This window comes from Furipterus horrens, unplaced genomic scaffold (genome assembly GCF_987537825.1).
Source record: "Furipterus horrens unplaced genomic scaffold, mFurHor1.1.pri manual_scaffold_9, whole genome shotgun sequence".
NCBI classification, from domain to species: Eukaryota; Metazoa; Chordata; class Mammalia; order Chiroptera; family Furipteridae; genus Furipterus; species Furipterus horrens.
In genome coordinates this window covers 45,581,413-45,599,961 of record NW_028327179.1, presented here as the reverse complement: position 1 = coordinate 45,599,961, position 18,549 = coordinate 45,581,413, and the positions used below count along the sequence as shown (strand labels likewise).

Sequence of the window (18,549 nt, the reverse complement as noted above, 5' to 3'; positions counted from 1 at the left end):
AAAAACATGACAGTGCTTATTATGTAGCACATCATTTATTGCACATCAGAGTACTCAGTGTGTGTTACATGAAAGATTTAGTGTGAATGATAACATTTCTTATCAAATATGTAGCTCATCTCTCCAATTGGTGTGACTTCTAATAAGAAATAGGCCTTGAATCACTGAGTAGATCCTTGCCTCCTTGGTTTATGTACTATAATACAATATATTTTCTTTCATAGCACTCACAGATTTTACATTTTTTTAATTCATCTAATTTTTACTTATATTTAGACCACTTGATTATTTTCTGTCTCTGCCACTATACTGTAAATTCAGGAAAGTCTGTTCTTGCTCAGCGTTCTTATCTCCATTGCCTGACACATAGTCATCACTCAATGTGCCCTTTTTAGTAGTGAATGAATTAATAAACCAAACTTTACAGAAGCGAAAAGAAATGGAAAGAAAATTACTTAGAGCAAGAACACAACTCTCAGACCATATTGCTTTGGCACCACAAGTACCTGAAGAAGAATCTAAATGGGAATCGCTGTTAAGGTGACAAGATTGCTCTGAGCTGAGCCCAGCAAGAGGAGCTATTTCAGTAACTTAGGGGACAGAGGTTCAAATATGTATCCCCAGCTGTGGTGGTCTTCCTGGACCCTCAGTCTATTCACCAAGATCCTCTCATGTATACAGTGCTTAGACATATGTGGAGAAAAATATATTGCTTTGGCTCCCCGTTATTTCATTCCTGGTAGCTCTGACCTTAAGATGGCAATAATAGAGTCATTTTTCAAGAATGGAGAAAGTCGTAGAAATTTTTTTCTTCATAGTGATTCCAGGGCATTTTTATTTCTGAGTTTATGGCTGGAGATGGGGGGAACACTGCAAAGTTGCCCATTTAAGACTAACCACCAATTTACACTTTAAATTTATGAACATTTAAAACAATTGGAATTTTTCACGGTGTCTGTTTTTGTCTTGTTGAAATACAAATGTGTGTTATTTTTAGAAACTATTAGAATTTCAGCAATTCTAAACAAGTAAATGTATTTATGAACCATCAGAGAAAATTTTAAATAAGAGTAGAGCCGTATTTCATAGGGACAATTAAAATCTTGCCATGGACTGTTTAGCTTGTTTATTAAATCAGCTTTTTCTACAATAAGGTATAGCATTATGTATGTGGGATTGAAAAATCAAATAATGTACTAGGGGATTATCACCAATGCAATAAAAGATAATAAGATTCTTCTAAATTAAGTAAATACAATACAGATAATTCTAGCTATTATTGCTCTCTGTATTCTTGTATGTCAACAACAGATACATGTATTTAACTGTCTAAAGCATTTTTAGTTACTAATTCAGTGTTTGGATAGTTTTTCAGGTCCATCCCCAATAAATCAAACATTTGTTGAGCTCTTTTTGTTTGAAAGACCCCCATTCTGCATGGCTAGGAACAGATTCAGAGGATAACGTCAATTAAAGTGGCAATAGTTGGTGCCTGTCATCTGTACCTAAACTTATTTTCTAAATTGTCTTTCACGTTCTGTCCTAGTTATTGCAGAACACTGCAGGGATACTCTCCACATTCAGCTGACCTTAGGATTAATTCCAGACTTCCCATTTTAGGTTGTGCATAGCCTATTAGTGGCCTTACTTTCTGAGAAACAAGATGTGACTATTCCTGCCCTGTACTGTTTTCTGCGGGTCCCGATGTGAACGACATTCCTTTTTTCTGTCCTACCATTCAGATTTCTATTCATACCCCTCACTATCCATGAATATAACATGGACTGTACTACAAATTATACAAAATAATTGCATGGTATGACACCACCACATTTTTATCTCAATGTATTTAACATTGTTGGCCGAGAGTGTTGAATGAGTGATTAAAATCAGTAAGTAAAATTTGGATATTGATTTAGAAAGCCAGTACAATTCAGATATGTCTAGTGCTTTTCTGTATGTAACTGAAGGCTGATCGAAAAGGAACAACATCGAATTTAGCCTTTGGCCAGAGGTTTCCTCACTGTATCGTTTCTGAAACTAACTTTCTAAATCCTCAACAAAACAGTAATGTCTGGAATGTAAACACAGCACTGCATCAAAAAAAAATGAAATGAAGAATTTTTAAAGACAAACACATAGTGTGCATTTATTTTAGGTGTTTTTAAAGAAGTTATTATTAGTCTGTTTTCTTTCCCAACAAGAATTACTAATTACTGTCCTCCAGGAACAAAGTGCATAACATTCAAAACATATTAGAAGAGTTTTGTGGCTAGAAAATATAAACATGTCCATTTCAATGGGAGTTGTGTAAGATATAAACTAATTTAATGTTGTATTACATCATTACCTAGAAATATGAAAACGTCCAGTAACTTCGATATTGCATGTGTCAAAATGTTTTACTCTGATCTAGATGATCTTTATTGACTGTATTAACTATTAACATATTGTTTTATTGTTTATGTTTGCAGCTATTTGAATGACTTGGACAGAATAGCTCAACCAAATTACATCCCAACTCAACAAGATGTTCTCAGAACTCGAGTGAAAACAACAGGAATTGTTGAAACCCATTTTACTTTCAAAGATCTTCACTTTAAGTGAGTAGCTTCAAACCATATGATTTATAATGAAGATATAAAACACATTGTTTAGGAAAAGGGTATAATTATAAAAGTTTTAAAAAACTGAGAGTTGGAAATTATAAAAAATTTTCCTGAGATGATTGCACAAAAGAATTTTGGGATGAAAGAGGGCAAGAAACATTTTTAGGAATATTTATTTTTATTAGAGAACAAATAGCCTTGCAAATTCCTTTTGCTTATATTTTTCACAGTGATTTAAATAAAAATAGCTTTTGTCTTTTTTTCCTAAATAGAAAATACTATTATAATACTGTAATTTGGGGAAATTTCTGCCATCAGTTTTTAGGTTAGAAAGAGATAGTTTTACTGGTAGGATATGTTTATTTATGGAAATATTAAAAATGAAGAGAACCTCTTAAACATTTTTATTGAAAATTTTTATTCGTGCAACCTGATGTGATTGAAAAATGTTTATTTAGAGTGTACTGATTATTAACTTACTGACGTCCAAGCAGAAAGGCACCGAATTGTATTGGCCTTCAGAAATTGAGGGATCTTGGAGCTCATTTTGTCTAGTTTACTTATTTTATAATGAACCAGGCTCAGGGAAGTTTAGGTAAACATTACATTCAAATTTATGGAGCTGTATTTTTCTTTTTTCAATAACAATTTTCAAAGTATGTAAAAAACTGCTGGACTTTACTTCATTTAACTCTAATGGTCTAAAATAGTAATGATAATAAAGCAGAATTTCTGAAAGCATCTTATAAAAAGGTTCCAAGTCAAAGATAAACAAAACAATAATCATCAGCTCACCTCTTAAGGATGTTGAAAATTACAAGTTGTGGGAAACACAGTTAAATATATGCAACTATACCTTTGATTCCCTCTAATATTTTAAATACATTTGTTATTATCATTTGTCATTAATTTATACCACATTCAATGGCTCATATAATTGAGTTTTCCAGAAAACTAAAATTTAACTTCAGTTTTCCATAGCAGCTTCTTAAACAGAGATACAAATCATAATTAGTTTATCTGACCTTGTAAACTTTGTGCATGGTACGGCTTTGCATCTGCTTTTATTTTCATTTTTTTCTGTTTTTCTATTTTAGAAGCTGTCAGTAGATATTTTTCTTGCTGCCATTATCATTTATTGAATTCATTACCTTCTCTTGGTCTGCTTACTATTTCTATAATATTACATGACCGAACTCAGGAATATTAAAATGTTATTTTAAATAATTTGAAATGTCTTATCTGTGAAGTATTGTCATATTTATTTTTAAATTATGAAGTAATTGTAATTATAAAGAAGTTCACTGTTAGAAAGAGGCTTTAAGATTTGTTTTTTAAAACCTAGTGCATCTTAGATTTTTAATTTTTTTGCTTTTTATTTATCTCAATTTAAACACCATACTCTGTAGCAAACTTTAAATTATGTTCAAATAATGGTTTTAATCTAACCATGTAGCTCAAGGAGAAAAATGCATGGGTTTTGAGTTGGCAAGAAGGAATTCTAGACTTAGGCTCCTATTAGGTAAGTGGGTAAACTAGGTTAAGATTCTTGACAGAGTGTTACCATCTTGCCCATTGTGAGAGGTTTAAGTATAAAATGAGTTAATTCCTATAAATAGAATGTTGTAGAAGTGAGAGCTGTATAAATGATGAGAAATGGGAGTGGTAAATGCTAAGTCAGTCATTTGGTACTTGAGGCAGTCTTAACTATAAATTCCTTTCAATCTGGTTAGATTCACCTTAAACATTCACTTCAGACCATGCTTTTCCCTGCTAGCATGAGTTTCTCAGTTGTCATTTTAGTATCAGGCATGTACTGGAATCCAGTTGTCTCTCACCCTGATCCCTCCAGGAAGTCCATTTATCTTGCTCTGTGTAGTCTCCTCGGATGAGGTAGAATGTCCCAGGGTGTGTTTAGTTATTGTTTTCACTTGCTGACTTAAACATAGGTTTGTCCAGAACTTCAGATAAACTTGGTCTTATTTTGGAATTGAAAATTCTTTTAAATTACTATCATTGCTAACATATGGTTCCAGATTTGCTTTTTATATGTTAAATGAGTCTCAGAAGAATGAGGACAGAAATGTACTTAAAGTAATTCTACTGGGAACTCTTGAGTGTGTTTATCATTTTGTGTGTTTTGTGTTGTAAACCATTGTCAGATTTTAACTGCTGATGTAAAATTTAAATGTCACTTCTTTTGTAGAATGATTGGAATTAAATTCAAAATGAAACACTAAGAAGATATTATTGTTTAAAAATTTATCTTATCACCTCTGTGACTAGGCATACATGGATTATTTTGCTTTAAAGAATAGGTTTATTTTACTAGGATATTTTTGCCAAATATAGAATTAAAGCTTCCGTTCTACTATAAAATGATCATCATGATATAAGACAAATTCCTATTTATTTTCTATAATAATATAAATGTATAATAGATTTTGGATTCCAGTGTCATATTTTGGGTTGATATCCATATATGGCCAACTAGCTCTGTACCAGTCAGTCTCAGTCCTAGTGGTATCAGATCACAGTCTGAGGATAAGCCAGCAAGCACATCTCAAGATCTCCAGTATTTCCTTACACCTTACACCACTCCTAAAAAAGACTCCAAAGAAAACTCAACTTCAAGCCCTGTTTGATGCTGATCAGAAGTCTCATATTTTCATATGAAGAACGTACTATAATTTTGTTCTGGCGTTAATGTTTTTTAAATCGGAAGTTTGAAATTTGAAGGTAATTTTAATGTATGTGTGAAACAATGAATAATGCTCTGTGCACAGTCCTATCATTTGTAGTATCAGTTCTTAGTCATTTTTTGCTCCTTGCTTAAGAATTAGACTGGTGACTTTCAGAGTACGGCCCTCAGATGAGCAGCATTGACATCATCCAGCAGTATTTCTACTGTGCACTCACTCAAGTTTGACAAGCACTGACTTAGAGGAAAGGTCCTTTCTTTATGACCAGTGTGTGAATGACCCTCATTTATTTCTAATTTAAGTAAATTGAAGAAAATTCTGTTGTCAGATGACCTAATTTTCAAGTTAAAGCTCTTTAATATTTAATATTCCCATAGCGTAACTGGAAGACCTGGATCTTTAATATGGTAAAGTTAGTCTATTATTATTTGGAAGTGTTTTTTAAATATTCTGTAGACACAGTTCATTTATTTATTCAACAAATGTATATGAAATAAATATTTATGAAATATTTGTGTGTATAGAGTGTAGGAAGTATAAAATTACCAAAATAAACTTTTGTCTTTACATTGTTAAGGGGGAATGAGATAAATAAATATTTAATATTCAGGAGATGATAACTGCTATAGTGAAAAATAAACAAGGTGGGGGGATGTAGTTTCCTAGCGCTGCAGTAACAAATTACCACAAAGTAGGCAGCATAAAACAACAGAAATTGATTCTTCCTTGGTTCTGGAGGGCTAGGCATTTGAAGGCAGTGTCAGCAGGGCTTTGCGCCTTCTGAAGGCTCTAGGAGAGAAACCTGCCTCGCCTCTTCCTGGCTTCTGGTGGGGCTTGGTAATCCTTGGTGTTCCTTAGCCTGTAACCCCATGACTCCAATTTTTGGCCTTTGTCACATGGCCTTCTCTTCTGTGTCTGTCTGGTTCCTCTTTGCTTAATAGTTCATTCTTTGGCTTATCTCTTTCCTTTTGCATTTTACTGTAGTACCCAGGAGAAACAAAGCTGTACCTTGAACACTTTGCTTCGAAATTTCCTTGGTTAAATATCCAAGTTTATCTCTTACAAGTTCTGCCTTACACTCAGCACTAGAAAATAGTTAAGCAAAGCTGTTGCCACATAAAAAAATTAATTACCCTCTCTCCAGTGTCTAATAACATGTTTCTCATTTCCTTCAGAGAATCATCAAAAATATCTCCAACATTCATATTTCTCTAACATTGTATTCATGATATTATACATATATAAATTTTCTAAGACAGAAGTATTTCTGCCATTCTCTTCACTTTCATACAAGTCTCATTAAAGTCACCTTGAATGTCCATGTTTCCATCCAGCCATCTTTTCAAGGTAATCTGGGCTTTTTCTGTCAGCCAACTCAAATTCTTCCAACCTCTGCCTATTATCAAATTCCAAGCCATGTCCACATTTTTATGTTGTTTAGAGGTCTGTCCAGAACATATCCAGTCATGTAATATGAAAAATAGAGACATACATTCATTGTTTTATATTGAGTGGTCAGGAAATAATGTGACATTTGATCAGAGAAGTCATCTAAAATATATTATCTTTTTGGTAAAGTTCTTTTAGGTTGTGTTCCTGGGCAGTTTAACAAATGTGTGATCGTTTTAATTAATTTTATTTTGTTCTTATTTGATCTTTATTACCAGCTCTCCTTTTTGTATCATACCCATTTTGTTTATCGTGTGGTAGAATCATTTTCTATGTAGCGTTCTTAAACCTAATGAACAATTTAGTAGCTAAACCAATAGAATGAAGGCCACTTAAATGATGATAAAATTAACAATACTAGTTTTTAGGCCAGTACTGCTCTGCAGAGAAAATTCTTTTTGCTGTCTGAGACTTAAATAGGGACTATTTTAATTAGTGCACCATCTAGATAAATGGAGCCTTTAAAAATGTACCAGTTTACGTAGTGTCTCCATTATATAAGTGGTTATTGCCAGGTTGCATAACATACCCTGTGCGCATTTCAACTTTTGCTTAACTTAATAAACTCTTACAAGAAAAAAAGAATTATTGTATTTCTACTGTTTGATTACGTTGCTGCCCTGTACACTAATCAACAATAGTCTACTATTGTATTTTGTGTAAAAGTTTTGTTTTTTTTTTTACTCAAAATTTTAAGGCTATTCATTAGGACTACCATTTATGTTATATTTCTTCTCACATTTTCTTTTTATTCCTGGTTTTACTTTTTAATTTACGCAACCCGTTGGCCCCTCTCTAAATATGACTTGCTTGTTCAGCTTTTTCTTACCTGGAATGGTTTCTCCTTCACATCAAAGTCCTGCTTATTGTCTCTAAGAGAAAACACCATTTTGTAGTGTAAGGAGGAGACAATGTCCTGTGCCTTTATATTTTTGTGACATTGTCAAATCATTATACTCTGCATTTCCTAGTTGCTTCATGTGAATTCTTAGTGTTTACACATAGTGCATCCATTAATACCTGTTTGTTTTAATGTTCTGTTCTAAGTATTCTTGTATGTTAATATATTGTTTTTTAAGGCATTTTAGGGGGGTTTTGTTTTGTTTTGTTTTAAGATAACCCTCTCTTTAATCAAAAATTTTAAAAAAACAGACTATTTGTGAAAACCAATTTCTGACATTGTTTCCCTCCCATAAAGTCATTTTATCCTTCCTTCCCATACCACATTCTCTCTGCAATTTTTGTTGAAATTGTAGAAGTCAGAGCTTTTGGACATTTAATGTAATGTTTAGCTCATTATGCTTCCTCTTGCAGAATGTTTGATGTGGGAGGACAGAGGTCTGAACGGAAGAAATGGATTCATTGCTTTGAAGGAGTGACCGCCATCATTTTCTGTGTGGCGCTGAGTGACTATGACCTGGTTCTAGCTGAAGATGAAGAAATGGCAAGTACAACCACTTTTCAAGATAGTGCATGAAATATGAGATGCTTATGATGTTGCCAGGGGTTTTTCTTTGAAAAAAGTCCTGAGACATTCTTGCTAATGTCTGAATTATTTGAAAGTTTGGGCTCTTTAACTTTTCTATTTCCATAATAAATCAGAATTACACTACAGAAGTACAGGTGAATCCTGAGAAACAGAATTAATCTCATCTCAGCCCTATATGCTTAGCTGTGCATTTTCTATATCTGGTAGTATCTACGTACTAAATGAAAATGAAAATTTTTTCTTAACTTATTAACTTCTGCCAGCTCCAGCTCAGTAATCTTTGATTCATTTTATACTTTGCACTACCATGTAATTTTCAGATTATTTCAGTATACCATTAATCTGGGGAAAATCTTTTTAAGTAGAAATTTAAATTTCTGTTGTTTTAAATTTAGTACAAGCTGGCAAAAAGATAGAATGTCAGTTTTCTATTTTTTAAATGATTTATATGCAGTTACAGAGTAGTAGGTGCAGTGCATCATCATGCACCCACTGCTCTCATTCTGACGCTGTGAAATACATTAGTGCCCTCTTTGAAACCGCAGGTACTAGAAGGCAGGAAACAGGAATGGAGGTTTCCTTCCCTAGCATACCTTTATATTTAGGGTCTGGGCTAATTGTGTTTTCGCTTATTCAGTTTAATTTATTTACCTTTAGAAATCTCTCCTTATCAATTGATGGAAAATTCAGTAAACTCTGTAATAATGAGATTTTTTCAAATATTTACACTTGGCATGCCTAAACAGCAAGGTCTTGTGGCAGGATATTCCCAGGCACAGTGACGCAGCGGGTACCTGGTGAGGACTGGTTGGATACCAAAAGTAATGAGTGATGTAGACGCTCATGTCGCCTAATATCAAAGTGTGCCTGTTCTTAAATATCAAAAATTTATTTCTCTAGTATGGTATTTGTTTTTCAGTTAAGCTCTGTTTTGTTACATTTGTTATTTTTTTAAAGTAATATTCCTCAGAGTCATTGTCATTATAACAAATTGATTCTATCTTTTCTACATAGAATCGAATGCATGAAAGCATGAAGTTGTTTGACAGCATATGTAACAACAAGTGGTTTACAGAAACATCTATTATACTTTTTCTAAACAAGAAGGATCTCTTCGAAGAAAAAATCAAAAAGAGCCCTCTCACTATATGCTATCCAGAATATGGAGGTATTTTACTTTCTGTGAATAACTCGTTAAGTCAATAATTTCCAAATGAAAGTTCCCCTATGGCAAGATTTCAATTGTTGATTTGAATCCCATGCCTTAGTAATTCTTACCTTTAAGAGAAATCACTTATCAAACTACATTCAAGCATAAGTAGTTACTTGAGGTGTGTAGTAGATTATTGAAAATAACATTCATTTTATGGAAAAGCTGTTAAGTAATTTTCTTTGATGACTTAATGTCTTCATAAACTTACAATATTGATTTCTTCATCTAGTTAATAGATCTCGTGTCAAGTATTAATGTGTTGCACAAGAAATAAAACATGTCTTGCTCCCTGTCCAATCGCAAAGACAGATGTACTCCCACAACAGTAGCAGTGCACCATGTTACTACAAAGCAACATGAACAATAAACATAAGGGGAAAAATGAACAAGGAATTTGCGAGTTAGCTAACAATTCAGGAGTCAGGGAACGTTTCACAGGAAATCCATGGTACTTTAATTTTACTACTATGGAAGGTTGTCTACAGTGAGAAGAAGAGACCTGAGATCCAGTCCTGGCTTTTCCATAATTAGCTCTTTGATCTTGAGCAAGGCAGTGAATTTACCTGGGTCTCACCACCATGTCTTTAAAACCAGAAGTGGGTTAAAACAGTATCATGGTTTAGTTTAGTTTTTGGACATCTCCTGGACTGCTGCTATTGAAACTGGATGCAAGGAGTAGAGATACATATCTATCCCCCAACACACACACAACTTCTCTCACTAAAACAGAATAACTTAGCTTTCATCTGAATAAGATTTGATTCTAATGAAGAAAACTCTGTGCCTTAAAAAAAAAAGTTTACCATTTGTTTGTAGTATCTCTAAATCTAGATATTCTGAAGAGTTTGGTTAATTTAACTAATTTATACAAATCACCCTCACTTCCTTCTTCCCATTTTAAAATAAGTCTCAAGAATTTGTTTGATTTTAAACAAAAATTTAGTCTTGTATTGAGTAAATTGTTTGATAAGTATTTACTGCCTTTTCATTGGTTATGCTAAAACACCCCTGTGATATCAAGTAGTCTTATTTCCCATTTATACAGGTGAGAACACCAGGACTTAATGAAATAACAGAGTCCAATCCAAGACCTAAGTCTATGGCATCATTAACCACAGGCTAACTTTAATTAAATTCTCATTAGAACTAGGGAGTTGGGGCAGTTCTTCAATAAATATAAGCACACCAATTATTACAGTTCTTTTTTGTATACTTCAAATAATTTCAGTTTCTTATTTTAAAACTTGTTTTATTTTTGAAAGTCATAGTATTCTAAGTCACCTTATTCAGAACATTTTCAGTGCTTATTAGGAATAAAATTATTTATAGTATTAATTCCAAGGTTAAAATTATCCAGAATCAAGGTGGCTTAGTTTTGCCTTTACTTTCATCTGCCTTTCAGTTTATTTTTGTCATTTTCTATTATGAAGTAGTCATTTTGTGCTAATATTACCAGAGTACCCAAATGAATTCATAAATATCACATACCTACAGGGATTTCAGAGTGCCAAGGAATACACTTGTTACGTCTTTCTTTACCAGGTATACATGAGAATTTTCCTTATATCATCAAGTTAATAGGAATCACTAATCTCAGAATTTCTGAACAGAAAGATATCATGTAATTCCTTCACATTCCTAGTGTCAGTATAATAATTTAATCTTCATTGCATGCCCTAATTATTGACTCAGTTGCCTCTTGGTTCAACCTCAACTCTTTAATTCCTTTGACTATTGCTTTTTATAGAAGAACTCAATGTAGCCTCCAGACACTCAGTTTATTTCCTATTTGCTTCTCTCTTCTCTTCTTTTTATCTTTATGTTGACAGTTCACCACATTACAGCTGCAGACCTCTAATCTTTTAGCACTCAGTGTTTTCATGGTCATATTTATTCTCACCGTGTTAAACTCTGTTGTCAACTCAAGTTTTCTCTAGAGCATCAGACTTGCATTTCCAACGGTTTGTTGAGCATGTACTTGTTTAGCATGTGAAACTCAAACTAAACTCAGTGTATTTTGTTTTTCTCAAATCTTTATCTCCCTTTGAATTATATCATCAGCCTTCCATTTTCCATTCTTGAACCACATTATCATCTATCTGTACTTAGCTCTATTGGGGATACTTCTATCACATATTGGAAAATATCACATTCTCCCCCAACCCTCATCCTTACCATTCAGTTCTTAAGATTTAAAATCAGATTGAGAATGTGCTTATTAGTTCATTCATGTTTCTCGTTGCTCTTGGGATTAAGTAATATAACCAAATCCAGAGGTCTGTCAGAAAAAATCCAGCCATTATTAATATAACGAGAATGGTTTACACATCATTGATGTCACCTGGCAGCCAAGGAGAGTGAACTGGAATGTACATCACTAAACAATGAAAACTTGACTGTACTAGTCAGTGGGGTGGTCAACACTGTTTTAAGTGAGCATTTGTACTGTGTGGCAATTACATTCAAAATGACTGAGCAAGTAGAGCAACGAATCTGCATTAGATTTTGTATGAAGCTGAACATTCCTCCACAGAAACTATTCAGATGATTCAGAAGGCTTTTGGTATAATGCAGTGAGTGCAGCGCAAATAACAGTGTGGCCCAAATGCTTCAAAGATGACCAAGAATTTCTTGAAAGTGATCCACGTTCTGGAAGGCCTGCAACAAGCAGAACACCTGAGAATGTTGAATGTATACAAGCTGCAGTCAACAAAGATCAACAACTGACAGTGCAAGAACTAGAAGCTTATCTGGGATTCCAAAAACTACTGTGCCCAAGATTTTGACACAGGATCTTGGCATCAAACATGTCATTGCAAAATTTATTCTGTGGCTTCCACTACCAGAACAGAAGCAATATCATGCTGCAGTTGCTAATGACTTGATTCAAACCACTACCAGTGAACCAGATTTTCTCAAGAAGGCCATAACCAGAGATGAATTGTGGTCTATGGCTATGATCCAGAAATGAAGGCCCAGTCATTCCAGTGGAAGTCTTCTGGTTCTCCACCCAAAGAATGGCAAAGTCAAAGTAAGATCAAGACCATGTTAACTTTGTTTTTTGATTGATAAGGTGTTGTCCATCATGAATACGCCCCTCCAGGCAAAAAATAAGGAGCACTACATCAATGTTCTTCATCAGTTGAGAGATGCAATACAGCAAAACAAGCTATGGGCAACTGGTGATTGGTAGCTTTACCACGACAACATGACCACTCATGCATCACATCTGGTGCAGAGATTTTTGGCAAAACATCAGATCACCAAGGAGGCTCAGCCTCCCTACAGCCCAGATTTGGTGCCCTGTGACGTCTGGTTTTTCCCAAAACTAAAATTACCGTTGAAATGGAAGAGATTTCAGACCATCAGTGAGATTCAGGAAAATACAATGGGGCAGCTGATGGCAATTCCAACAAAAGATTTTGCAGAGTGTTTTCAACAGTGGAAGAGACTCTGGAAGAACTCTGTGAGGTCCCATGGTGCCTGCTTTGAAGGGGACTGAGGCATCATTGTCCTATGTACAATTTTTCTTATATCTTCTTCAATAAATATCTCTATTTTTCATATTACATGCCCAGATACTTTCTGGACAGATATCATATAGGTACATGAAACTGAGCTAGGCACTCAGTGAAAGCTGTTTTCCAAAAACATACAGTGTGTGGCAAAAGTAGATTTATAGTTGTGGGTATACAGAACGTAGAGGGATTTTTTGTATTATTTATTATATTATTTTCCATATGAACAACTGTAAAACTTTGCTTGTTCCTAAATTTTTTATATGGTGGCTGAATTATCTTCTGTGTAAACAAGAGACTTGCTTTAGAATTTCAGAATACCAACCTTATTATGATTTAATGAAATAAATTTTACTTGTAAAAGTATATGGTTGTCTGCTAGCAACTTAAGAGTTAACATGTATTTTGACAACCTAGAAAAAATGGATAAATTCCTAAAAATGTACAGCCTCCTAAGACTGAGTCATGAAGAAATAGAAAGATTCCACTACTACAAAACTACTAGAACTAATAAACAATTCAGTAAAATTTCAGGATACAAAATTAATATGCAAAAGTCTGTTGCACTTCTATACTAGTATTGAACTATCAGAGAAATCAAGAAAACAACCCCATTTAACATTGCATCAAATAGAACAAAATACCTAGGAATAAATTTAACCAAGTTCATGAAAGAGCTATACACTGAAAACTGTAAGATGATGAGGAGAGAAATTGAAGACATGAATAAAATGGAAAGATATTATATGCTCATAGATTGGGAGAATATTGTTAAAAAATGTTCATCCTACTGAAAGCAATCTATAGATTCAATGGAATTCTATCAAAATTCCAATGGAATTTTTCACAGAAAGAGAATAAAAAATCTTAAAACTTTCATGGAACCACAAGAGTATTTGACTAGCTAAAGCAGTCTTGAGAAAGAACACAGCTGGAGCCATAATGCCACCTGATATCAGACTATATTACAAAGCTATACTAATCAAAACAGTATGGTATTGGCCTAAAACAAACACAGAGATCAGTGGAGCAGAATAGCAAGCCCAGAAACAAACCAACACATATATAGTCAATTAATTTGTGACAGAGGAGCCAAGAATATACAACAGGGAAAGGACAGTTTCTTCAATAAATGGCATTGGAAAAACTGGACAGCCACATGCAAAAGAAAACTGGAACATTATCTTACACTATACACACAGATTAACTCCAAATGGATGAAAGACTTGAACATAAGAACTGAAATTATAAAACTCCTGGAAAAAAACACAAGTGGTGAGTACCTTGACATCAGTCTTGGTAATGATTTTTTGGAATGATGCCAAGAGCAAAGGCAACAGAAGCAAACAGATAGGACTACATCAAACTAAAAGGCTTCCACACAGCAAAGGAAACTGTCAACAAAATGAAAAAATAAACTATGGAATGAGAAAATATTTGCAAAGCATATATCTGCTAAGGAGTTATTTACCCAAATCTATAAAGAACTCATATGACTCAGCAGCACAAAAAAAAATTTTTTAAAGGAATTAAAAATGAGCATATGACCTGAATAGGTATTTTCCAAAGAAGACATATATCTGGACAACAGGTCTATGAAAAGGTGCTCAACATCACTAACCATCAGGGAAATGCAAATCAGAATCATAGTGGACTATCACTTCATACCTGTTAGAATGCCAGTTATCAAAAAGACAAGAAGTGTTGGCAAGGATATGGAGAAAAGGGAATCCTTGTGCGTTGTTATGTTGGTGGGGATGTAAATGGGTGCCTCCACTTTGGAAAAATTATAGGTGTTCTCAAAAAATTAAAATATTAAGTACCACATAATTCAGCAGTTCTACCTTTGGGTATTCATCTGGAGAAAATGAAACACCAACTCAAAAAGATACCTACACACCCATGTTTATTACAGCATGTTTACTGTAGCCAAGATATGGAAACAGCTGGTGTACTAATTGGAGAAAAGGTCTGCAGTAACACGGGTGGCAGTTGGAATATCGAGTTCTCATGCTGTAGGGTGAGCCTCAGATGCGGAAGAGAGGATCCTAGAATGGAGATGCTCTGATCAGACTGCATATTAAAGGCCCTTGAAAGCCAGGCAACTGATGTTGTTACTATTGCAAAAGAGGTTTAATAATTTTGTTTCCAATGAAGTAATATATATGCACAGACCACACAAACACTCAACACTAATGTGAAGCTCATTGAATTTTTCAAAAGTGAAAATACTGATATGTTCACCACTCAGGTCAAGATGTAGAACATTTCAAGATTCCCAGAAGCCCCATCATGCCCCTACCACCACACACACACAGTAACCATTATTATGACTTACCCTCATTGATTAATCTTGATGGTTATCAAATTTCTTTGACCGCTTTCTAAACATTAGTTGAATCATACAATATATATAGTCTTTTTGTCTCTGACATTACTTCATTAACAGTATGTTAATGAAACTCATTCATGTTATTGTGGGTAGCGATAGTACTTTCATTTTTCTCATTACTGTACAGTGGCTCATTTTATGAATATACTGGAATTTATTAGCTAGGTTGTTTCCTAACCTAGAAGTTCTGCTATTAAAAGTCTTTATGTATTTTCTGGTGAATATATATAATTAGGTCAAGGGTGCATCTAGAAACTGAACTACTGGGTCACAGAGTATGTGTGTGATTAGTTTAGATACTGCCAAACAATTTCTGCAATGTTTATACTCAGAAGTCTTTAGTCGGTTACCTGAAAGCAGGAACATATCATTCGTTCACTTTTTGTAACCTCATAGCCGTAAACCGCCTTGTAGACCCTTGTACAGTTTTTAATAAGGAAAAATAAGTGAGAAATGCTCAATGTGTATATAAAAAAGGGAATAAAAATACTGGTCAGCATCAGCTAGCATTTTTTGATGAACCACTAGGCTATGACTGATAGAGCATGCCACTATCAGGGAGCTGAGTGGTTGGGATAGAATCAAGGAATAAGAAAAGGTGGGGGGAGGTGTCTGGCATTTGGAAATTGAAGCAGGAACAATATTTAGGGTTTTTTTAAGGGTAACATATTAAAAATTAGCTCACATTGTGTGTTTTTCATTTAGAAAAAGTAGTTTCTCTTATTCTATAAGGAAAAATACAATTATGGAGTCCAAATATCTTAAATGTATGAAACTGCTTTTAATATTTAAGGTCCATTTTTCTTAACTATATACTCATTTTAACTTGTTTCTTTTTCTTTTTCCCATCTTAGGCTCAAACACATACGAAGAGGCAGCTGCATATATCCAATGTCAGTTTGAAGATCTCAATAAAAGAAAGGACACAAAGGAAATATACACCCACTTCACATGTGCCACAGATACTAAGAATGTTCAGTTTGTTTTTGATGCCGTAACAGATGTCATCATAAAAAATAATCTAAAAGATTGTGGTCTCTTCTAAGTTTTGCAGTGAATGGTTAAATGCATTTTCAAACCAAATACTTACATGTGGATCTCTCTAGACTAGAGTCTTGCAGCAACACAGAATGTAGTTAGTATACAGCAAACACATCTGGACCTGACCAAAATTGTTCTGTTCTGTTTTATTTGTAACTGAAAGTTAAAAAAAATAAAAGGACTTTTCTTAATGTGAAAGGTGATCCTGCAGTGTGAAACTAAGGGCAGTGTTAAAGCTGGGCTCTAGTGTATTGATAATTTCTGCATAAGTGTAAATATGCAAATGTATGTATACATGTATTTATAACTTCAGTTTTCCACATTATGGGTTTCCACATTGCTTTTAGGTTTTAAGAGTGGCAACTTCCAATTCTAGTGTGATTGCTTTGGAAATAACAAATATTAAGTACTTTGTACTCAGTGACAGGCTATTACCATGTTTTTCAGTTTTAAACAGCTTTATTTATGTTCATGCCCTGTAAGTTTTTAAGTACAGTAATTAATAATAGGGAACATTGAAACCCTTATCTTGGTAATCTTGTAATCATAAAAATGTTATTTGTACAAACATTGCACAGACTATTTTAATAACATGATTTGTTCTTTAAATTTAATGCTTTATTGAATTGTTCTTAAAGAGGATGAATATATCTGCCTCTGGATTATTTAAACATTGTATGCATTTTATTTTTTCTTTTGAGATTGCATGCTAATCTGATTCTATAAGAGATTGGGTTTGAAAAACTAAAATTTTATATTTTGAGGATAAACTATCTTAGACTTATACATACTTAATTTTTATTCAGTTGTTTTGTTTTCACTTTGAATTTTAATATTTGGATGGTATTCAGGCATTGCCTTAAAGATGATGCCAGGTTAATTTTTATACACTTTAAATAATACCTTTTTATTTATAACTAAGTTTAGGTGGATGATGAGAGCATTTTTGGGTAAACAATGTGTCAGCATAATGAATTTTGAGACATTCATTTGTGTATTTCCTTTGGGAAGTCCCTGGTACCTACCATATATGATAGCTCTTTGGAAGATAACAAGAAGGATCTTTAAATAATGCAAACCTTTAATTCATATATGTAACAAGTTTCAAATTTGATTATCGTACTATATTAAAATTACTTTTTCCCTTAGATTATTCAAATTTCTTGCTTACTGGAGTTTATCTTATTTCTTTTTAAATTGTGCTATTATTTCTGAGGATGAAACAGGCAAATACACTTAGAAAATGAGTAAGAGTATTTAATAAAGTCAGTGATTATATGTATGCTCAAATAAGTATTACTTATCAGCTAGATGTTGAACTCCAATAGTAGTTTTTCTTTTGATTATTCATGATGTGTCTTGTGACCTCGTTTCATTGAAATGAACAGCATTCCCCACCCTTCTTGCCTTTTTTCACTCATCTTGAAAAAGCCTTTCAGTAAGCTTCATGGATAAGTAGTTTCTAAGTTTAGTTATGTGCTGTCATTTTGTTGAATTTTGTTGAGGTATATTTGTTGAAATATGTGTATGTGTGTGTGTGGGGGGGGGTAACCACAAACTACATTTATATGTTTCATCTTGGGGATTTATTTTTCTTCTTTGTAATGTAAAGAAATTCAAAATTAGCAAAATTCCTTAAGTGTGTTAGTTTAGATTCTTTATGTGCCTTTCATGAAAGCTGTGTTTTCATTAATTTTACCAATGGAAGACCTGTAATATCCATATTGTGAAACTATGTATGAAATTCAACTATACTGAATTCGAATCATGGGAAATACAGTTTAAAAAGCCACAAAAAAGCACATATTGATGATTGTAATTGATGAATTCCTAAATTTTATTCTGTGTGATTGTGTTACTAATAAATCCTAATAAATTTACATTTTTAAAATTTTATAAACCTGTTGGCTAAACACATGTTTTTGCATTAGGATATAAGTATCAGTCTGTAGTATATTCATTACTTTTTATATCTGTCTTATCTTTGTGCAATTTCATCTATTCTAGAAGATTCACTTTTTTCCTGCCCCCAGTTTTCTCGTGAGACGTGGTGTCACATTTGGAATTGCCTGTCTATCTCCTTCTCACCCCCTGACTTTGCCATTTTACCTACTCAGTACCATCATTCATTTAATT

The 18,549-nt window shown here is 33.5% G+C and overlaps 1 protein-coding gene across 1 annotated transcript in view; it reads left to right on the top strand.

Moving 5' to 3' along the window:
• Positions 1 to 18,313, top strand: part of GNAI1 (G protein subunit alpha i1) — an 84,268-nt gene extending 65,955 nt beyond the window's left edge. The window contains exons 5-8 of the mRNA XM_090287298.1: positions 2,475 to 2,603; positions 8,075 to 8,204; positions 9,264 to 9,417; positions 16,227 to 18,313. Of these exons, the coding sequence (XP_090143424.1) occupies positions 2,475 to 2,603; positions 8,075 to 8,204; positions 9,264 to 9,417; positions 16,227 to 16,417 (604 nt within the window). The 3' untranslated portion in view covers positions 16,418 to 18,313. The remainder of the gene's footprint in view (positions 1 to 2,474; positions 2,604 to 8,074; positions 8,205 to 9,263; positions 9,418 to 16,226) is intronic.
• Positions 18,314 to 18,549: the final 236 nt, after the last annotated feature.